The sequence below is a fragment of the Pteropus vampyrus genome, unplaced genomic scaffold (assembly GCF_000151845.1).
Source record: "Pteropus vampyrus isolate Shadow unplaced genomic scaffold, Pvam_2.0 Scaffold399, whole genome shotgun sequence".
NCBI classification, from domain to species: domain Eukaryota; kingdom Metazoa; phylum Chordata; class Mammalia; order Chiroptera; family Pteropodidae; genus Pteropus; species Pteropus vampyrus.
The window spans coordinates 513414-536912 of NW_011889180.1; the positions used below are offsets into that span (position 1 = coordinate 513414).

Consider the following 23499-nt stretch of genomic DNA (forward strand, 5'->3'; position numbering starts at 1 on the left):
ATACTGACATATTTATACTAAAAATTATTCACAGGTACCTGAAATTAAAATTTAACTGGGTGTCTATATCTTACCTGGTAACTCTAGTTGGGATTCTAATGGAATTTGATTAAATTTACATTTAATTTTGGGAGAACTGACAAATATTCCGATCTTGTTTGGAGGCATTTAAATAAGATTTTATAGTTTTCTTCATATAGGTCCTTGGCTTTTCTTGTTATGTTTATTCTTAGATATTATATAGGTTTTGTCAATAGTGAATAGAATTTTTTGTTTCTGCTTCTAGGTGCTTACTGCTGAAAGAAAAACGATTGATTTTTGTATATCTGTCTTGCATCCAGCCACTTACTAAATGATCTTGTTGATTCTAGTAGTTTATTTTGCTTTTCTCTAGAGCCTTTTGAAGTGTTCTATGTATGAAGTAAATCAGCAACAGCCAAATGAGATAGTTTTGTCTTTTCCCCCAGTATTTATGCCAAATATTTAATTTTCCTGTTTTGTTGTATTTGCTAAAGTCACTAAGAAAGTGTTCAATAATAATAGTGATAATGAACATCCTTGCCTAATTCCTGATTTTAATTGATATGGTTTTAGTGGTTTATTACAAGATAACATTTGCCTCTTGATTTTGGTTAATTTTCTTCACTCAAGTGTTTTTCCCTATTCCTCTTTTCCTGTTAGAGTTTTTGTTGAGAATGTCTGCTGAATTTTAGCAATGACTTTTCAGTATGTATTAATATGATCACATGGTTGTTCTTCTTTAATCTGTTAATGTAATGATTATATTGAAATGTACCACCCTTGCATTCTTAGATTAAATTCTTTTTGTCTTGCTGTTATTATTCTTATGATACACTCCTCACTTATTTATTCAAAACCTTACGAAACACCATAATCTCCTTCTGCCTACTTATATGTTATCAGTATAAGATATGTATGGAGATAGTACACATCAAACCGTTAACTTTGATTTTCTTTGATGGAAAGAGAAGAATGAGAGAGGATGGGTGGGAAAAGATTATTAAATTGTTCCGTATATAACACTACATTGATTGATTTATTATGAATAATATTACTTTTATAGATAAAAAATTGAATGAATTACTAAAAAATCCTTTGCTGTATTTTACACACACAAACAGATACACACACAAACACCACACCACATCTATGTCATAGAGTCATAGGGTTCTAAGTGACCTGGCAATCACTTCCTTTATTTACTTCAGGTCTCTGCTCAAAAGTCACCTTCCCACTGTCAACTGGCATTCTTTATTTCCCCTACCCTGCTTTATTCTTCGCTACAAGACTTATCAACATCTGACATGCTATATATTTTGTTTATTTATTTTTTGGTAATCTGCTTCCTATTCCTAGAACATAGCCATCACAAGAGTAGGAACTTTGGCTTTCTCTATTGCATTCCCAGCTCACAGAAAGGTGCTCAGGTTATACATGGGGCTTGATAATATTTATTGAACCAAATAAGTGCGTGAAAGGATGGCAGAGAAATATGACCACTGTGGCACACACCAAGAATCAAAGAGGTACAGCCCATACTCTGGGGGCACACACAAGTAGGATGGAGCTGACATGAGGCTCTGGAAATGAAGATGGTCAGTGCAGGCCCTAAAGGAATCTTCTAAGTAGGATCTGTAGCAAGGTTCCTAAATTTCCTTTGGTTACTAGCGTGTGGATTTAGAAGATGCTTGATGGAAATTAGATTGAGATGTAAATATTTTGTGGCTTTGTAAACAGTGAGAAAAGCCCTCTGACATGCTTCTGGAAGACACCAGGACAAGTCCATCACCCAAGTTTGCTCCTGACGTACACAGGAGGCGTTGGTCCCACTCCCTTCCCCTAAAGGTCACGCCAACTCTAAATGTTAACCAACAAGGCAGCCTTACCGATGAGGAGACAACTGAAGTTGAGGTGTGATTTGTTCAGATTGATGAGAGGGTCAGAGGCTTTGCCTACCAGCAGGAAAGGGACTGTGATGTTGTGTTCGGGGATTAAGAAAGTCCAGAATGCTTCCGTGATGTCCAGATGGGAAGGCGTGAACTGGAAGACAATCTAAGAAGACAGTTTGGAACAGAGTGGTAAGAGACGCTCCTGTTTATTTACCCTGTGTGCCCTCGGAGGCTTGTCAGCACTGAGGTTAATGATGGCTGACATTACCAGGTCATCACTACCTTTCTAACCTCTCTGAAGGGCATGTAAAATTTGGCTCTTCCAGCAACATCAATGTGTTTGCTGTTTGCTCACAGGTCTTTCTAAGGGGACGTACCCCATCCACATTCTCTGTTGGCCAGGCTGCCGTATTTCATGTATTTGGATGGTACGTAGACATAGAGAGATTTAGATAGATATTTGGAATTTTGACTTTCACCAAAAAGTTTGGGAGAGTTGGCAACCCTGGGGTCCACTTGTCTGTGTGGTAGTCATCTGCCGAAGCACTGTGGCCAGCCAGTTCTGGTGCCCAGCATTACCTGTCGTTGTTCCCTGGGCCTGCTTCCTTCCTTTGTAGGACCTTCATGAAAGCACCTGAATTTGTAATTTCTGTTTCACAGATTTATTTCTGCCTCCAAGATTCTCTGCAGGACTTATAGGACATGGGGACTGCAGATCTGTTTTGAGCAGCGAGTTCGTATTTTGTTAAGTCTGATCCCTTAAACTATATCACTATGTCAACAACAGGACTAAGAGATGGGACGTGATTCCACTTTTCTGTCTTGCCTTTTGGCCTGACCTAGTGAAGACACATCTGTGTCCTTTCACTGTCAGTCCTTCGGACAAAAATAATGCTTTGATTCATGTCAACGCCTAGAGTCTTCAGGCGTTGGTGTCCAGCTCCCCTTTCCTGCTTTAATAATCTAATTTTTTAAAACTGCAAATACCAGAGGTCTCTTTTTCTCACGGCCAACCAAGAGAGCTCAGGTCTGTCTCGTTCATGAGGACTGCCTAACGCATATAGTAGCCACTCAAGAAATACTTGCTGATGAATGCACCCTTAGGCCGTTCTCCCTAACTCTATCTCTGGCCTATGGCACACTTGCTGTTCAGAGACAGACAGAATGATTAAAGCCCTGGGTCAAGTGGTCCTCGTTCACGCACACACCTCAGCTTTCTTTTCAGGGTGGATGAAGCCTTTCTCTGTCAGGCATGTGAAGGCTGGAGGGTTCTGGAGACTTTCCATTTCTTCAGAGACCCAGCAGAAGGAGTAGGTGCTAGTGGTTGGGTTCAGGATTGTAAAAGTCCTGGTCAAGGGTGAAGAATTGATAGCAGAGAGAGGGGGTTGAGGATTAAGTGAAACGTTCTTAGGACCTGCCCTAACACAGCCCCGCTATATGGGAATCAGAACTGTTTCAGACACTCCGTTACTGTAGAAATGAAAACTGCATCTCACTTGGGGGTGTAAAGTATGGCCGGAGTACTGGACTTTGGAATAACGATGATGTCAAGGGCCCTTCTGTCCTAGTGATCCTCTGTGGTCAAGGTGGTGGTCAGAGATTATATTTTTATGCCTTCCAAATTTCTCCTAGTGTCAAAACTAAGGAGACAGAATTCAGCTTCCTTACTGTGGGAGTTCTCTTAGGCCCCAGGATATCAAGCCTGCTTCTAGGAACCCACCTAGCTTGTTTCTCTGAATTCCTCCTCGGAGTTCTTTAGAAGGGCTGACTGATAGGAATTCAACTGATGCAAACTTAAGCAACTCACCGGAGATTCTTCCCTCCTATGCCCACACTGGTGAATTCAATCACCCGGGTGTTTGGATCCACAGCCCCACCGCTAGGCCCGCGGAGATCCGGGTTGCGCCGATGACCACTGATGTAGTCCGAGTCTTTCAGGTCAAAATGGCAAAAGGGCAAGCAGCTCCGCCCTTTTGCTGACAAGACTGGGCCTCGCTCTCCAGGCGGCAGGTTGGGAATCCTGAGAGGATAAGATTATTTTAATTTTTTAGTTTTAATCAATTATTGCTTTCTTAGTTGGTCAGAAATGAATATTACATCCACCAGAATGTGAGCTCCATGAGAACAGAGGCTGAATCTGTCTTTGTCAATAACATAACCTCAGTGCCTTGAATAGTACATGATGCATAGTAGGTGATCATTAATAATTGTCGAGTGGATGGATGAATGTATGAACGGGCTGAGTCTGAGGAGCCTGGATTCTGGTTCCTTCTGTATACCTAAGTATGGCCTCAGGTTACTGCCTCCATCGGTGATCAGAAAATCTCCCTGCTGTAAGATGAGCACCGAGGCTTAGCCTGCGGGCCCTCTCCTAGGCAGCCAGTGGATATAAAAAGTGATATAGAAATCCTAAAAATGTGTCCTGAGCTCCCAGGAGAAAGTGAGCAGGATGTGAGCAGACTTCCAGCACCAGCTCTAAGCTTAGGTGGCCCAGGTGTGGGAGGGGTCCCTGCAGTGTAACTGTGGGGTTTCCAGGAGGCTCGTATGGCCCTTCCGCCTAGGCCGTGGTTAAGGCAGGCATTCTCCAAGGAGCTTTTCTGTGAGTGGGCACCGCGTCAGGGACTGTCACTGCCAGCGGTTATTGGATTAGCTTTTTTCTCACTGGGCCTGGGTCCCATCTATTCCTCACCTACTATGTACCACGTCTACCACCTGATGTTTGCTGTGCTTATTGTGTGCCAGGTTCTGTTCTAAGCTTCACTGAATTATCTTCAGTGACAACTCCAGAAGGTGGACATTGTTATTTGAATTTTAAAGTTAAGGAAGCCCAGTCTCAGTAAAGGTATAAGAAAGCTTTCCCAAGTTCTTGCTTGTCACAGGACTGGACTGCACCTGGCTGTCAAGCATTCTGTTCCCCCGTGGACTTTTGTACGTGACCAGGAAGGGAGAGGTGGGCTGGACGAAGAGTCTAGACAGGGTTGATGAGCAATACAAAGGACCTAATTCTCCTTGTTCTCTAAAGGCTGGCCCCTGTGACTCCTTCCGAAGGGAAATGTGTCCGTTTGGGCTGTGCAGGGGTCTAGGGCTGGACGGAATGGTGGTAGTGGTGGGATAGAAGAGGGACAGGAACTGCAGAGCTTTGTTCTGGGGAGCACATCTTACTGGCAGGAAAGATTGCTCTCGAAGTCTCCGACCTCCAATGGGGAGAATTTCACTTTGATCTTCTGAGTCTTCCCCATAGGCACGACGCCTGAGGTAGGCTCCACAGAGAAGGACTGTGAAAGAGCTTCGTTCCAGTGGTCCACAGCGCTCTCCAGAGTGCTGCCTGTGAGCAGTGTCCCCTGGCTCAGTTGCTCTTTTTGAGAGGAACCTGGGGGCAGACAGAGGGCCAGGGATACTCTGCACTTGCGCTGGGAGGACAAGGAGAAGGAGGTCCACTCATGGACCCTTAGGGACCCTCCATGGGTTGTTTCTGTGGGCTCACCTCTTCTGGCAGATACTTAACTTTGGACAGTAGGAGTAAGAAATTGACTCATACCTCTCACAGGCAACTCATGAAAAATACTTCAATTAATTCCATCAAGTTTTCAAATCTGTTTCCTTTTGGCTCAAGGGAGTGGGTCAAACAGATGTCTTTTGCCTCAAAAATGATGGGCTGGGAACATCATTTTTGGAGGATCACTTTTTTAAAGTAGGAGTTCACAACCTGGGAGCCCATGGATAAGGCTCCGTTTGGAAGGTCTGAGAATCTCCAAAAGTGAAGCAGTAGTAATGGATGTTTGCCTACCAAGTTATGGGCCCCTTTTAAGTGCTTCATGTATATAAACTGCAAATTGGGCATATTGTGTATTTTCCTGGGGAGCTAGTTCATAGTTTTCATCATTTCCTCCAAGAGTCTGTAATCACCTAGAAGGTTAAGATCCAAAAGAAAAGATTCTTAGAGATGTGAGAGGGTGTTGGCCTTGTGGCAGGCCAGGGTCTAGGCTACATGAGGGCAGAGGTCAGCTCTTGAGTTTCTCAGGCTCTGCATATGTCAAGAGGCCTCTGCTCTGCTTCTCCTTAGCTACTTAGGAGGCCATGGGAGCAGTGCTCGCTTTTCCAGGAACAAAGCTCTTCTACTTATTGGGGACTAAGCGCGAACCCTGGTTTTTACCTGGCATCGTATTTACCTTGGTTATCTGGCATGACAAAGCTGACAGCCTTTGCCACCTCTTCTAGGTTCCAGCTGAATTCCAGCTGCACATTTCCTGAATTAATCAGTTCAAACCTACAAATAGATGAGGGAATGGATTTGAGAAATGTGTTGTGGATGATTTTTGTCCTGTCTGCACATCATCTATACTGTTATTTAACTTTTTAAAGTCACTTTGTTACTTAAATCTTTCTTCAAAAGGCAAGTTTTAAGCAATTTATTCTGAGATAATGCAATTGATGTGTCAATCACATTTCCTTCTAAGACACATACAATAGGTACATAGCTATTAACAGTAAAAATATTAAAAGATTTAGCACTTAAAATCATCTTGTATATCACAGGGACCCTATACAATGAGCTCTCAGAATGCATCACGGTAATCTTGAAATTCCCATGAGAGAGGAAACAAAAATCTATTTCACGTGATGGTCCTATCCTGGGGTGCAAATTCCATAGCCCCTCCCTTCCTGAATCACTTCCCATCAGAAACAATGTCCCTGTCAGCAGAAATCATCTGACCCCTTCCTGAGATGCCTTCATTGGCTGAGACACAGACTCATTTCAAATTCTGCCTAAGTTTTCCTGCTCTAATACAAGAACTGGGAGATAGAAGCTTTTTCCGGAATCACTATGAAACTTGATCACAGACAGTGACAGAAGGAGCGTGAGGCCTCTCAATACAAGAAAATGATTGTGTAAGAGGAAAAAAACAGACATGCTCTTCCTTGTTTTAGGGGAGTAGTGAAAGTTGAGAGTTTGTGGGGGATAGGTAAGGGGTGGAGTTTGGGGATTAGAGCTCCATTATCCCATCCAGGTAGACCATGCATTGACCTCAGGGGCCTGTATTTATTGTGTGAATTTGTGAGTACTGGTCTTCATCCTAAAGAAAATTTTTATCAAGTAGAGAAATCTCAATGGCACAAGATAGTTTTCATAAAAAGAATTCTTGGTTTAGGTCAGGGGTTGGCAAACTTTTCTAAAGGGCTAGATCGTAAGATTTTTTGGCTTTTCATGCTGTAGGTCCCTGCAGCAACTACTCACTCTACTGCTGCAGGGTGGATGCAGCCACTGACAATACAGAAATGCCAACAAAACTATTTACAAATATAGGTAGCTAGCTGTAATGTAGGCAAGAGAACTAAAATATCAAATCAAGCTGCATTCGGAGATTGCAACCTGCTGATCAGCCCTGTAGCCAGGCCGGGAGGACCCCTGCAGAACAAAGGAAGATTTCTGTTAGGATTGCTAACAACCCATTTCCCACACCAGTGAAGGGGAAACAGGAACAACAGTCTTCAAGTGGCTACCCTACTCAAATAAAATCGTTCATTCCCTATGGCTAAAACCATAGGGAACCTAAGGATTAAAGGCTGGGAACCGCCAGCAGGCCTCTCATGCTACACTCTTCTCCTTCCTCACTGTATGCCCATATCACAGGAAAGGAGTAAACAAAGTCTTTAAACTGTAACCCACAGGAACTAAAGAATGATATATAAACTCCATCCCCCACACTCAGGGCTTTTTTTTCTTTGTCTTGGGTTTTTGACTTTGCTTTCTCTAGTCTTTGCTTTTCCCCTTCTTTAATAAACTTTCCTTTTGACCCTAACTTTGACGTGCATGTTGAATTCTTTCTACATTCTCCGCCAAAGAACCCTCTTCGCTCAGGACAAGGCTTGGTCTTCCCCATGTCCTGCATCAGCTGGATTTGGTCCTGGGCCATAGTTTGCTGATCCCTGTTTTAGGTAAAATGGGCATCAGCAAAAGATCCCACTTCCTATCTTATGTCTTTGGTTCTATAATAATTTGAGAGGACACTTTCAGTGCAAATGAAAATGAGTTGAACAAATTAATAACTAATTTTTACAAAGTAGAAATGTCAGTGGTTTACATTTTTTGTGTTTGTAATTCTCAAAGATTAGTCACAGGCCCTCTCTCTTTGTCTCTGTATATGTTGCTTTCTCTGCCTAAAAGGTCTTTTTTTTTTTTTTTCCTACTTCTTTACCTGGACACCTTCTATTTGTTCTCCAAAATTAAGCTGGGGCACCACTTTGTCTGGGAAGCCTTCCCTGACACTCTTCCATATCTTGGTCTGCTTTAGGGCCTTGGCCTTCATACAGAGGACACCATGCTGCAGCCATCAGTTCACCTGTTTTCACCCATTCCCCCACCCCTAACTTTAGACCATGAGCTCTGAGGGTAGGGCCTCTGGCATCTTTGTATCCCTGCATCTGAGCATGGGTGAAGGATTAACATAACTCTTTCTCCTTGTAAAGACAATGTGGATTTGAACTGACTTTCTAGCATTGTTTCCCTGGAAAATAAAGAAGAAATGTCAGCTATGTAATTAGGCAACATTGTTTCTAGTAAAAATGACCCCTGCTTGGTAAATAGTATTTGGTCTGGGAGGAATGATGGTTATCTGGAGGAAAGCCATAGCTTTGAGTTCTCTTGAGCATAGAGGCTCTTGTAACTGGGCATTTTCCCTGCAGGCATCCTGGAAGCTATACTTTTGGGGTGGTTATGAGAAATGTTAGCTTCTGTTGGTCATGGGGCTTCTAATCTAATGGACCCCATCCCCACTAGTGTAGATATTGTCTGAGCTGTCCTCGCCCGGGGGACCGACAAGAAGTTCCTGAGTGGCAGTGGACTGCTGCAAAGATTATTCCCACTGAAGCTAACTGCCTGATGCCACCTTCCTGGTTGACTGTGTTTCCCAGCCTATAATTTGATTTCAAGTGTGAACTTCAATTGCTTTGTGGGTCTGAATGTTTTATTGAACCCTTGAAGACACTCTGGTGCATGTTACTTAGACGATGCATGGTATATACTGTTAAAGACACTAAATAAATGTTTGGTGAATGATGAAATGAAAGAGCTTCTCTGGTGAATGCCAGAGGCTTTTGAGGACTCACTCAAACACTCGGGTTTGGTAAACTAGCGTTTCCTTAAAGCGCACATCACTTGTTTGGCACTTGTATGAGGCGAAATCCACGTTTGCACTGATCTGAAGCTGCAGTTCTCGATAGTTTTCTTCCAGTATTGAGTGAGCAGGCTCAGGATCCATCTCTACCACCTGTAACAAAGGCAGCTGTGTCCTCAGAGATGCAGAGCCAGCTATCCCACAGGGATAATGGGAGGGATAACACAGTATTTTATTCTACTTATGCAAATTAATACCAATTCACAAACTCAAGTTCCAGAATAGATGATTAAGGCAAATAAAAAATGACTCACAAATAGGAAAGGAAATAAGACATTACTGAGCACAGACTGCAAAGACATGAGTGTTGGGTTCAGCTGGACTCCAATGAAGGTAGGAGAAAGAAAATCATACAGATAGAGACAGATATTAATAAAATAGAAAATAAATCTAGAACAGAAAGGACTAACAAAGCCAAAAGTTGTTTATTTGAAACAATTTAAAAAACCTTTGGTGAGACTAATCAAGAAAAAAAGGAAAAAATACAAATAATCATTATCAGAAACAAAAAGGGGATCTACAGCCATGCTACCCTGAACAAGCCCGATCCTGTCTGATCTCGGAAGCTAAGCAGGGTCGGGCCTGGTTAGTACTTGGATGGGAGACCACCTGGGAAGACCAGGTGCTGTAGGTGTAGGCGTAAAAAAAAAAAGGGATTGTAAGCTGACAAGGTCCTTGCAATCTGTGAGGTCAACCAAGGGTTGCCTTGCCTAAAAAAAAAAGAAAGAAAAAAGAAACGAAAAGGGGACATTACTATAGATCTTATAGATTTAAACATATGATAAGAAAATATTATGAATAATTTTATGAAAATACATGACAACTTAGTTGAAGGGCAAATTCCTAGAAAAATTATTTAATAAAATTGACTCAAGAACCAATAAAAAAACCTGAAGAATCCTAATACTGTTAAAGAAACCAAATGATAGTAAAAAAAATCTTGAAGACCAAAATAAATAGAATGATATACCTTTTTAATGAAAAGGATGAATTGATATAAAATTGTCAGTTCTTCCTGAACTGAATTATAGATGTAATCTAATTCCAATCAAGTTTCCATCAGGGTTTTCATAGTACAGTTGACTCTTAAACAATGCAGGGGTTAGGGACATAGAATCCCCATGCAGTCAAAAATCTGTGTATAACTTTTGACTCTCCCCAAATTTAATTACTAATAGCCTATTGTTGACCAGAAGCCTTAGTGATAACATTAACAATCGATTAACACATATTTTGTATTCTATAGGTATTATATACTGTATTCTTATAATAAAGTAAGCTGAAGAAAAGAATATTAAGAAAATCACAAAGAAGAGAAATACATTTACAGTATTTATTTGAAAAAATCCACATCTCTGTGGACCCACACAGTTCAAACCCATGTTATTCAAGGGTCAGCTGTACTTGCTAAATGAATTCCAAAATCATGTAGAAAAATAAAGGGCCAAGAATAACGAAAACACTTCAGAACAAAACAGTGTGGAGGAGGGACTTCCTCTCCAGGTATCAAGGCTGACTATGAAGCTATAGAAATTAAAGCAGTGTAAAACTGGCATGGGGATAGAAAAATCAGCAATAAAGTAGAATATAGAGACAGGAGACATTCTAGGCACATATAAAATTAAGATGACAAGGGAGGCATGGCAGATCAGTAGGGAACAGAAGGATTAAACAAAAAAGAGATTTGGCAAGATTAGTTATCTAGATGGAAAAATATGAAATTGGATCTTTGCCTCATACTATGCATAAAAGCCAGGCGGGCCAAGGGCTTAAATATCAAAAGCAAACCTATTTAACATAAGGAAAAGAAAAAGTGAATATTTTTCTTCTCTGTTAGGGAAGAGTTTTAAACGTAAGACACAAGGAGAAATAATTATGAGGAGAGATGAACAATTTTGTTCATCAAAAGAGACATTAAAGAAAATGAAAAGATGAGTTATAAATTTGGTGAAGACATTTTCAGAAAAATAATAAGAACAGTAGAGTTTATAAAAAATAAAATAACTCATACAAAGACAAGCAGCATAATTAAAAATGGGCAAAAGGCATTTATATAAGAGAGAACTTGCATGGCCAATGACCATATGAAGAAATATTCAACTTTATTAGTGATGAAGAAATGCAAAATACGCCCCAAAAGAAACCATTTCCTATACATTTAAATGATAAAAATAAAAAAGGCTGACAATGCCACATATTCGAGAAAATGTGGATCAGTAAGATCTCTGCTAGCTGAAGTATAAATTGGTACTGCAGTTTGGAAATGCTTAGGTGTTATCCTGGAAAGTTGAACATTTACATACCTATGATTCAGCAATTCCACTTCTAGGAATATAAATTCTTGCAAATGAATATGATGTGACATGAACAGTAATGCTCACAGAAACACTGTCCATGATAGCAAAACCATAAATAACTTTCAAAAGAAGAATGGATGGTAAATAATAATGGAATTTTATATAGCAGTAAAATAGGTGTACTCTAACCACATGCAATAATGTGCATGAGCACAAGCAATAACCTTTTAAAAAATAAAGTTAAAAACTACATCTAAACGGTATGCCTTTTAGAATGCACAGGTTAAAAAAAGAAGTAAAAGATAACATTCAAGGAAATGAGCAAATAAGATTCAGGATAGTAGTGATTACCTTTAGGAGGGAGGCAGGGGGATGGAATGGCTGAAAACCATACAGGTTATCCATGTTCTACTTCCTGTGTTGTGTGTGGGTTCATCTTTGTCTATGATATTATTAAAAAGAAATCAACCAGGAATAATTAAAAGAGGGCTATGCATGGACCAAAGATGAGATTCTGTCATTAACCAAAGATTAGAACTAATCTAATTCTGGACACACAGAGTAAAATGGAAAGAACTAAAAGATTAGTCATGACATTTTTAAAAAAGAAAAATGTGGGAGGACATGTTCAACTAGGTATCGAGACTTAATCTAAAGCTCTACCAATTAAAATGTGTGGTTCGTGTGGCACATGTAGTGTGGATGGAGTGCTTGGAAGTCCGGTTTGCATTTCTGACATCAAGATTGAGTGAAATGGCAACTCTTCCTTTTTCTATGAAAGAAGGAAATGATGACACACTGAACTCGAGAGCAGTAGGCACCCAGGAAGGGCAGACCTGATCCAATCTGTGCTTGAAGTCCCTACTCACTTTTCGTTTTGTAGTTAAAGTCCCAGGCATGTTTCTGTGTGCGTCCACCCACTTGACTGTGCGCATGCGGTCGTCCCAGTCATGAACCTGGTCTGCAGGGAGCTGAAACACGATCTTGGAGAGCTTACACTTGACCCCCATCTTCTTCAGGTTGATGGGCATGTCTGACTTCATTGTCACCACTATGTCCTTGGAGCACCCAGGGTGGAGGTGGCCAATCTGGGGAAGAACATGGTATTAGTATTTTTGTGAATTCACTATTGAGGACTCTTGCTCCCTGATGGTGACATTCTAGAGGAGGGGTAGAGCGATAAGTCTTGCTAAAAAGTGCATCGTTCAAGCCCATATATGTAGATTGTCTTAAATGTGTACAAAAGTGTTTTATGCAGAAAACCCCACATATGTACCATGTGTGTATATCTATACACTCCGTACTATCATATCATACATATATACACATATGTATATGATATATATGATAGTCCTTTCATGTTTCTGATAAAAAAAACTTTCTTCTGTAAAGTGAAGGGAGAAGATAGCTTAGTACTCCTCAAGGCCACAAATGTGTGTGTGTGTGTGTGTGTGTGTGTGTGTGTGTGTGTGTGGATATGTATGCATGAGTGTGTGTGTACGTGGGTATAAATGGACTATAAGAAGCTATCTCTGCCTACTTTTATTAATGCTTTACATCCCCCCAGAAAGCAAAACTTCCTCTTGATAGCACTCAAAGACTTAAAGATAGGGTCCCCAACCCTCCTTTCTCTATTCCCCTAGAGTTCTGTGTTTGAATAGACTTGGTGGCTGAAACAGAGCAGGAGGCAGTGGATATATATATGAGTATATCCAGTGTCCTGGGAACTCAGAAATGAACTGTCTATAAAGAGCAACTACTGGCTGGAGGCTAGGATGGGCTATCATGTTGACCTAGGCCTTGGTCAATGTCCAGCTTTGGTCAGCAATTCATAAAATGTGTGCCATGAGATGCTAAAAGGGTTATAAAATTCCCGGTAAAACACGGTTAACTAGAATCTTTAAGAGAAAGACATAACTTGCAACATTTTCTAAATCTCAGTTGTCCACAGAACCCGCCACCCGCATTTTAGCTTTTAATGAACCACTTTTGTAGGAATAACATTTGAAGAACACACACCCAGGGGGCGACAGGTCTACACTCTGGGATGGGAAGACTGAGACCTGTTTGCATCCATAGGCTTCCATGGGATTCCTCAACATCAGCCTAGCAACAGTCTTGGCAGAACTCGTTCTCTGCTCTCAGGCCAGAGGGGACCTGAACAGTGTTTCCCGCTACCAGGTCTGAGTGAGGGATGGTTCCAGCTTTAGATTCATGCATCCTGTCCCTTGTAGCCATGGGAATGGACTGACAAAAAAACGGGTTGGCGGAGGCCTAAGGGAGTCCAGAAAACAGTGAATGCCTTTCACTTACCTGTGGTGAAAAGGAAATTGTAGCTAAAAGGGGCCATTCAAACCGTATCACATTCACTTGGCTATGGTTAGTGACTGTGAAGCTCACGTTATAGCTGTTTCCAATGTGGCAGTCCCCAAACTGGATGTGGTCCACCAGAGCAGCTAGGGGACAGAAGCAGAAGGCCGGTGAGCCCTCCCTGGCCACCTCCTAGTGCTCACTTCCCCGCAGAGGCAGCATCTGAGGGACATTGTGCCTCACCCTCATGCAACCCCACCCTCCTTGGATGGTTGTGTTGGAAAAACCTGGAGTCCCGAGCAGTTAGCTTTGCCTTGTTGGTGAGTCAGTCTACTTATCCAACCATCCAACCATCCATCCATCCATCCATCCATCCATCCATCCATCCATCCATCCATCCATCTATCCATCCATCCATCCATCCATAAGTCTGTCTATCCATCCACCTTGGCCCTCATTTCCAAGAGAAAACATAGGCCCCCAACTCCATTTGTTTGTTGAAACAATACTACTGATAAAATACAGGAATCCCCATTAAATTTGAATTACAGATAAATGATGAGTAATCTTTAGCGTAAGTATGTCCCATGCAATATTTTGGGATGTACTTAAACTAAAAAATAACTCATCATTTATCTGAAATTCAGATTTAAGGGGGAATTCCTGTATTCTGACTTCATAAATCTGGCAACTCTATTATAAGTATGAACTTTGACTTCTGAACTAGGGTTCACTGCTGGCTCCCGCTTGACCTCTGGTGAGAGATGTCACCCCGTAGCCACAAACAGGGGTGAGACACCAGATACGTGAGGAGCACCGATTTTAACCCATGTTGCCCAATGCTACTGCCCAATGCTACATTCCAAGACTATAGTTAAACTCCTAGAAAAACTGTGAGACTGTGTTTATAGTTTACTTCAGAGCAATTAGCCATACAATTAGGGTGCTTAGCAAATGCTTTTTGATAATAACAATGAAGTAAATTTTCTCATACCCCAAAGAGTATAGGTAACCAAATGAAGCTGCAACACTTGACACACGGTGGAACAGTCTGTCAAATTGAAATTTGAGTTCGAACTATAAGCTCTCTAAGGGCAGAGACTCCTATTATTTTTTGGAACTCCAGGGCTCAGCATAGTACCTGACACATGCATACTGATGTGCCATAAATATTCCTTGAGAGGACACATGAATGAATGCAGTGACGGAGCCAGGCATGACAGAGCATACAGTGATGAAGAGGAGATTCTGTCCTAAATCCCCAAGAAGCTAGCTGACTTGTTATTTAAGTTTCACTCTCATTTAAAATGAGACACCAGTCGTCAACACCTCACTGCTGCTCCTCCCACCTGCCACCAAGTCTTCCACAGGGTTTTCTTCGATCATCTCAGAGGTGTCTGAGGTCTTCTGGCTGGTGGCGGAAGCCGCCAGCCTGTGGATGTTGTCTAATGTGATGTCGTCCTCATAGCCCTCTCCCACCATGTGGATGACTGTGTCTTCGTACTGGTTGTTGATCACTGACAAGTGGATGATGCCTGTTATCCTCCCAACCTTTTGCGAGTGGAAAATAACATCAAATTCAGCTGTGTTTCCGGGAGGAACAACCAGGGAGGCTGTGTGAGCTTTCTTTGCTGCAAAGAAAAGAGAGAAGAATCATTTAGAACCAGTTTAAAGGAAGATGCATCCGTAAAGACCCTGACTGAAGGGAAAGCGGACCTAGTGTGGGAATGAGCATTGCGTAGAGTAGCCATTGGTAACAAGACTGGGCGTTCTTTTCTGGCTGGGTCCTGAGTCCTCTAATAAAACAGCACTGGGACCCACTGTCCTCTAGAAGCCACTCTCTCCCAACTTACCTTTGGCATGGGGTTTGTTTTCCTCTGTAATGTAGATGTAGGAGGTAGTGGGCCTCCCTTTCAGGGAGAAGACGCCTAGCTGGTCCTGCAGGTCAACATGCAGCTGGCAGAAGGAAAGCGGGACTGAGTGTTAAACTTACAGGCCGCTCATGAGTTTTGAGTTTGGAGTGAGATACTGCGCTGTTTGGGAACTGCCCCCCGCCCCCGCCCAAGCCACTGTGCACAGTGCCCAACTTTCTGTTTCTTATTACAAGGGAGATATAATAAATATTAGACCTAGAGAGGAAAAAAAAAATTGGAACTGGAGGCCCAGAAAGTACAGGTGACTTTACAGATCACCCAGGTAAGTACTGTTAGAATGGGGTTGCCAAGGCCTCTGATTGACAAGGGCAGTTGTAAAATACATTCTAGACTAATAAAATGGAAATGAATATTCATCATTCTATGGGGACTTGCATGAATGAGAGTTCTTAAAAACAAGTATTGCCTAGATTCTGGTGCCTTAGTGTCATGTTGAGCACCCTACCATGATAAGAGGAAAACCAAGGTGGGCATCTGACCCACTTGGAGAAAAGGGATGTTTTCCAGACCACCAGAAGCCATATATCTGATTAAAAAAGAACTAAAGCCATATATCTAATTTGAGGTGTGAGATACCAGCAATCATTTTTAGAAGATAGTAATGCTGGCACCATCATGAACAAAATAATGTAAAAAATTAGGCACGAAGAAGGAAGAACTAGTGATATCATATAAGAAGCTACTGATATTAAAAAACATTACATATTTAGAAATACCTTTAATAAATTATAAGGAGGAATTATATGAAAAAAAAATTTACATAAAAGATCTAAATTAATGGATGGTAGAGAGCTCAAATACTCAAAAAAGTAGAAATTCATCCCAAATAATTCATAGGATTCTTAATGAAATTTTTTGAGGAACATCATAAAATGATGTCTAAAGTTAAATCTGAGAGACTATAAATGCAAAAATTTTTAAGAAAAATTAGAAAAATGAGGAGCGGGTGGGCAGGAATTCACTGAACTAGATGCTAAAACGTTTATAATGCCACAGTTCTTTGCATAACCTTTACATAATTTAGCACTTTTTTTTGTAAAATAAAAACATAATTTAACTGTTGAACCAGAAGTCCCTAAGGATGTTACATCTCTTGCTCTTAATGAGGCTTCTTTTGTTTTTCCTTATTGTAAATTCAATGTTCATTACAGAAAAAAAAGAAGACACTAAGAATACCCATAATCCTATCCACTAAGCTTAGTGCATGCAGTGTGCGCTGCCTTGCACAGTAATTGTTAGTGTATCCTGTGATCTGCTTTTAACACTCGAGGGCAGAGACCATGCCTGATTTCTCTCTGTACGTCTCATGTCTCACACAGGTTAATGAATGAGGAACATCGAAGAAGAAGTCATAAATTAGGGATGGCAAGAGACCCCAATATCAGAAGTCTTACTTCTGAATGAATGATTTTTCTCCCTTTCTACCTCACACTTCACTCCCCCGCCCCCCCCCCCGCCCCTCCCTCCGCTGCAGTACCTGGGCGGGGATGGTGCCATTGTTCTTCAGGATGAGAGGTAGTTTCTCTGAATGACCAAGAAGCAGCCTCTTAAAGAGGAGCAAGGGGTTCCCAGTTTGGTTATAGAGAACTGGCCGCACGACAGTCACTCGAGGGAGGTTGCCCTCTCCCACAATATCAAACACAAGGCTTCGGTTCTTGGTCAGGTTGCTGCAGGGAACACACAGATTGAGGTCTGTCAGCCTGGCATGGCAGAGGTGACATTCCATAGAGTGTGGCCTGCAGCACGGCTGCAGGCCAGGTTGCTGGGGAGTTGGTACCTGGGCAAGCCATCCAAAGTAGCCTCGAAGATACACTGGTAGGTTTGCATGGCCTGTGGGGTGAAGGACACTGTGGCAAAGCCATGTGAGCGACTGGCAATGCACATCTTGTTGGGTTCCACTTCAAAGATGTCGATGATGCGAGCAACCATCTGCGGAGGGAGGGCAGGGATAGGCGTGTGTGTTAGCTACTTTGCATTTACCCAGGGCTTGCTGCTCATCTCTATCACCCTTGTGCTCTCTCCCTCCTTTACGCTCCGCAGTGGACATGTTCCATTGCCTGCATAGTCATGCCCCTGGAAGGAACAGCCTAGATACTCTGGACCCACCTCTCAGTAGTAACTGGCTGGCTTTGGCTAAACCTGTGATCTTTGACTCAAACAGATGAACTAATGCAGATCTTAGATAGACAGGTATCAATCTCTGTCTCCTTGTCTCTCTGAACTAAATTAAGATGCCTAGAGATCATTGGTGGTTGCTCGTATGGAACTGAACTAGAAGCCATGGAACAACAGAGACAGCATGAGTGAAAGACCCGTGATCCTTGAAGGATGGACAGAGCCTTTACTGGTCTTCTGAAAGCTGGATTTCAGGTGACAGTGCCAGTCCCACAGTGTTCTGGCTGCACAGTGTGTCCTGACCTCGTCTGAGATCTCTGATTCATCGGAGCAAACCTTGCTTAGTTTGGGTTATCCCAAGTGGGTTTCCGCTTCTTGAAACTCCAATAGCTTTAGTTAGGACAACCTCCCATCGCACTTATCTCTTCCCATCTGTGGCAGCATTTTGGGAAGACTGTAGGGACCCCTGGCATGGCCTCAAAAGGACTATTCATTCTTATGGGAGGCAGATGGGATTCAAGACTATTTCTTTTTGTTCTTAATGTTCTTTCCAATGGATAGTCTGAAAATTAAGGAGGAGGAGAACATACAATGTCTGCAAACCCCCTGTTAAAATCCTTTGTTTAAAAATCAGGCTTGCTCACTTTTTAATGTTTTTAGTACAAATAGAAAGAAAGCTGCCCCTTTGTGTCTCAGATACAGTCAGAGCGTAATGACTGGATGTCACCAGGGCCTGAGGGAAGTCATAAAATTATTAGTCTCTCAAACTCTGCCTCTTTGCAGTGGGTGACAATCCCTTGGGAATGTAGACTCTACTCTTGACTCTAGGCTAGGCCGACCCTCTTGGTGGCCTTCCCCCCACCATCGGCCATGTGAACAATGTCAGTTCTGGGGCACAAGGACCACCTGGGCCAAGATTCCATTTTTGGGCAGAGAATTAAGCAGTGGAGATGACACCAGGCAGTATTTGCAGCACATCTGACTGGAATATAAGGGCGAGTGAAACCTGTTGACTGAGTCTCTGTCAGCATCCTGAACTTCCTCTTCTACCGTGAGGAAAAAAATCTCAGTATGGCCTGATTTAGAGGGGAAGGCAGCTTCTAGTCTGGCGGATCCCGAGATGAGAACTTATTATTTGCCTTGTATGTGAATGAAGCTTGGCTTTAAACCTAGCCCTATATCCCTAGGCTCCGGGACCTAGGAAAAGAATTTAGTTTTCTCGAGCCTCAATTTCCTTGACTTGAAATGGGGATAATAATACAAACTTGTTGTGAGGATGAAATGAGGCAATCCATACGAATCCTCTGGCACAGTGCCTAGCATACAGTGGGGACTCAATAAATGCTCATCATTTCACAGCCTTATAATCTGATACTCCCCAAATCTCCTGTACCAGACAAATGTACGATTTGAGGCAGCCTGCCTGAGCTGTCACTCATCTTGGCTCTCCCCATAAGGCTGCATCTATTGTAGGCACACAGTGTTTGATGGAGGAGTGAGTTGCTCATTCCTGTGTATCAGTTTATCACAGAGGTACCCAGAGGAGACACCTTTTGGGACAAATGTATGCCTATGGGAAACTGCCCAGTTCCCTCCCATAACTTCCGTCAGGGCCAGAGTGGCAGATAATCCCAACTTGTGTATAGAGGCTCCAGAGCAGGGGATTCTAAGAGCTCTTTCCTGGCTTTCTGCCAACCACGGTGGGCCAGGGCGGGCCGAGGGGGCTGCTGACCTTGTTGGAGACAGGCTTAACCACAATGTTCACATCACAGGCGATCTTCCCCATGTTGCTGATCTTGAACCGAGCCTTGGCCTGATGGCCCACGAGAACATTGCTGAAGATGAACTTGTTCTCGTCCTCCACAAACAGGCCGACACTATCTATGGTCTGCAAGATGTTGTACATGTTGGCGCTGCTACAGATCTGGTGCTCCTCAAATATCAAGGCGTTATTGTCAGTCACGAAGGCTGGGGAGTGGAGGGAAGGCTGTGAGACGAGGCCTGAGGGCCCAAGTCTTGCTTCCTGTGATTTCTCCTTTGGAGGTTTGGATTCCAACAAAGGACAATCACAGAGGATGTGAGCGATGGGACAAATTCTATCTTCTTTTGTACTGCTCTTGCTGACTGCCAGACCCCAACCGTCATTTCCTCCCAATGGTAAGGAGGGGTAAGATATGGGATCTAGGGTAAGCCTAAGAAAGAAGGAGGCGTTTGGCTCACTCTGGTCCGAGGTTGCACAGCACCCATAGCTAAAGAAAAGTTCCTCAGTGCTTCACCTGAGATCTTATTGCATTAAAGGTATAGCGTGCTCTGTCACTGACCACTGTTCTCTGTGTATATGCTGCCCACAGGGAGTGACCTGGCCAAGAGCAGGATTCAGTGTTTCTGGGTCTGGTGCCATATCTCATTGATTCCCTATTCATTTGAGAACCCTGGACCAAACTCAGGAAGATGAGTTTAAAGCTGCACAGCCTCTTCTAGGTGTGCATGCTTCGTAAGTCTTTAAGGAAAAATATGGCCGAAGACGCCAGAGTAAGTTCTAAGGTCCCAAAGATAGCAGCCCAGCTATGTTCGCTAGACATTTACATGGTGGTGGGTTTTTTACAGATGAAGGTCTTTTAAGGGGCGCTGTCCAGTCTCAGTGCTCCGTACCTGGCAGACAGGCTTCAGCCAACAGGCTGTAAGGAATGCCAGCAGGGTGGTGTCTTGGGTCTCGGTCAGAGATATCGATGGCTATCAGCTCCTCACACTTTCCCACGGGGTCGGCCACGCAGTCCACGGTGATGGTCTGCACCCCTCCGGGAGGAACGGAGCCAAACCCAGGGTACACGGTGAACATGCCGTGGGTGAAGCGAGCCTGCAGGACACGGTGGAGGGGGAAGGGGTGGAGGCAGAGTGGGTGACAGCCCGAGCCCTCCCACCACTCATGAGATGGCGTCGAGAGGGACTGGCGGGGCCATCCTCCAGAGGCTCTCTCTGGGCCCCCGCTCCTCTCCCGGAGGAAGGGAGGGCCTGGGGGGCTTCAGGCATGGGCTCGCTGTGCTCCTTTCTGTGTCCCTTCCTTCTGACCAGTCGTGACTGAGTGGGGGTTTAGGGGAACAGACACGCTCTACGTTGTACAACATTTACCCAAATGGACATCTCCTCTCCATTGTCATTGAACCCTTTCATTAAATTTTAAATTTTGTTTATTTACTTTTTTCAATTCCAAAATTTCCATTTGGTTCTTCTTTGTATCTTCTCTTTCTTTGCCAAGACTCACTATGTTTTCATTTGTTCTGAGCATATCCGTAGCTGCTCTCTGAAGTGTTTTCATGTTGGCAGCGTTAGCATCGTTGTCAGATGACCCTAACATCTGTCATCTCAGTGTTGGCATCGAGCTTGTCTATTTTAATTCAGTTTGAGATCTTCCTGGTTCTTGGTAAGACAAGTGATGTTCAGTTGAAAGCTGGACATTTGGGTTATTATATTATGAGACTGGATCTTATTTAAAAATTCTCTTTGGCCTGGCTTTGTCTGACAGCACTCTGGCAGGGGGAGGGGGTGGGGGGGCACTGACTCATTATTTCCAAGGGGCGGGGGTGGCAGTTTGGATTACCCACTTGGACTTCTCATTACTGCCAGACAAGGGGTGGGAGTTCTGGCTCCATACTAGTCCTCAACTGATATCTCCCTGGCGAGGAGGGGGAGGGGTGCTTTGTTGCTGTTCTGCTGATGCCACGGGGTAGGGGAGACCCACTGGGGTGGAGGGAGCAGTATCTCATTACCACCGGGCTGGGGTGAAACTCCCCATGTGGTATCTCCGCGAACAATGGTAGAGGTGACAATAGTGACAAAAGTCCTGGCTACCCACTAGGCGTTCTTGAGACGCTACTCTGGCAGGGGGCTGGGGCATCTCATTATAGCTTGGATAGGGTGAAAGTCTCCCCACTGGCCTTTGCTAGCAGGGGTAGGTTAGGACCACAGGATTTTCTGTCATGTTTGACTGTAATAGAACACTTCCTGTCTGAAATTTTCTGTCTTGATAGGCTGCTCTTTTCCTGGTCCTCTGGCTAGTGGGAGTAGGCTTTTTTGGGGGCCTTTTTTTGGTCTGTGCCTGCTGATGTTGCTAGGTTGCTGGCTCCTTCAGCACCCAGACGGGATATATGAAACAAAAAGGAAACTCAGGGAACTCACCACTGTGATGTTCATTAGATCCCAAGGACCCTAGCTGGTCTGATTTTTCTTCCCACCTTTCAATTTTCTGTGTTTGTTTTATACCAAATGTCCAGGGATTTTAGTTGTACTTAGTTGGGAAGAAGAGGGGAAATTATATCTATTCCATCTTACAGAAGCGGAAGTCTTCAAATCTCCTTTTATTTAAGCCAGGCTAAATGGGCTTTTGTTTCTTATAACCAAAAGACTATTAATTAAAATATATTTGGAGTTGAAACTTAATTTTAAGGCAGTGAGGAGCCAATGAAGGTTTTAAAGCAAAGGGCATATCTAAATTAAAAGTCATAACACCTTGTCTTAAAATACAAGTGATATTTTAGTGTAACTATGTAATATTCCCACCACAGTAGATTCAAACCCTGCTATCCTAGGGAGGTATTTGTTGTAGGAACTAGTTGGAAGGTGGCCTTACAGGGCTTCAGGGAACAAGGAAAGAGGCACTCACCTGGTTAGGAATGTTTACTTCTTTCTGAATAGACTCGGAGAACTTGCTTGCCTTGGAAAAGCCACTCTTGTAGAAGCTCTCGCTTTCTCGGGATCTTGCATGCCGAATATGACTGACTCTGATTAAAGAAGCAAGAGAATGCCCTTAGATTGGGGTGGTGACATTAAATGCCACCTGTCTGTCTGCTTGCAAGGTCTCTTCTCCTAGGAATGGGGAAAGGGGCCCTTCTTTGCCCAAGAGGGCACTGGAGAAGCATAGGCAGCATTCATCATTAGCCAAACTCATTGAACAATTGTGAGAAAACCAGGTAGTAATTGTACTTATTAAATATGGTTCAGAAGGATGTTAAAAATTACTGCAAGAAAATAACAACTGTTATATGTTTACTTGAGATTGTTGGAAAACACTGTGTGAAAACTATTTGTAGACATCAAATCTTTTACCTGATCTTACTTGAAAAAAAATGAAATGCCAAGTCGATTAAATTCTATCCCTTTTCTTCACATTTATAGTCATGGTGTTTTAAAGACTTAGTTTAAGCAATAGCACAAACACAGGTTTTGGTAACTGTTCACTTCACTTGAAACGAGTTTACCCAATAATTAGTTTGCCTAGAGGCTAGTTCCCCACAAATAATCAAATGTATTTGAGGTACAACCTTAACCTTTTCGGAGTTTTATATATTTGAGTATTCGCTTGCTTCATGACCAGAACAATTGAACTTCTACCCCCTCTCTTGAGTATTTTGAATGAATTTGTACATGCTAAAATAAAAAATAAATTAAAAATGTTTTGATGCAAAATACAATTATAATATCTATGAATAAACGTTATTAAATTATTATAAAATAAATAATGAAAATATTGAAATGAAATAAAGAATATGAATCATAAAATAATATCAACTTTAAATATTAATAATTAGAAAATTGAAAAATAATTTGTAGAAATATAAAAAGCAAAATGTTAAAATGACATGAATTTTGAGATGAAAGAATTGAAGGGGTGAAGATAGACCCTTAATCTCCAGCCTTTATCTCTGTTAATAAAAATGCATATATGCATAAATTATTCTTCAGGGAAAAAAAATCTTGCAAT

The 23499-nt window shown here is 42.5% G+C and overlaps 1 protein-coding gene and 1 non-coding gene across 2 annotated transcripts in view; one reads left to right on the forward strand and one right to left on the reverse strand.

The window, feature by feature from the left end:
* HYDIN (HYDIN, axonemal central pair apparatus protein) overlaps positions 1–23499 on the reverse strand; it is a 351593-nt gene that overhangs the window by 28248 nt on the left and 299846 nt on the right. The window contains exons 60-74 of the mRNA XM_023523662.1: positions 22402–22519; positions 20394–20598; positions 19474–19709; positions 17404–17555; positions 17104–17293; positions 15546–15648; positions 15042–15323; positions 13696–13838; positions 12252–12470; positions 9018–9178; positions 6080–6177; positions 5073–5280; positions 3718–3930; positions 3119–3257; positions 1908–2073 (exon numbers count right to left, since the gene is read on the reverse strand). Coding sequence (XP_023379430.1) covers positions 1908–2073; positions 3119–3257; positions 3718–3930; positions 5073–5280; positions 6080–6177; positions 9018–9178; positions 12252–12470; positions 13696–13838; positions 15042–15323; positions 15546–15648; positions 17104–17293; positions 17404–17555; positions 19474–19709; positions 20394–20598; positions 22402–22519 — 2633 coding nt within the window. The remainder of the gene's footprint in view (positions 1–1907; positions 2074–3118; positions 3258–3717; positions 3931–5072; positions 5281–6079; positions 6178–9017; positions 9179–12251; positions 12471–13695; positions 13839–15041; positions 15324–15545; positions 15649–17103; positions 17294–17403; positions 17556–19473; positions 19710–20393; positions 20599–22401; positions 22520–23499) is intronic.
* Positions 9601–9719, forward strand: LOC111731797. The gene has a single exon (XR_002777324.1). It is a non-coding gene; the product is annotated as a 5S ribosomal RNA (ribosomal RNA).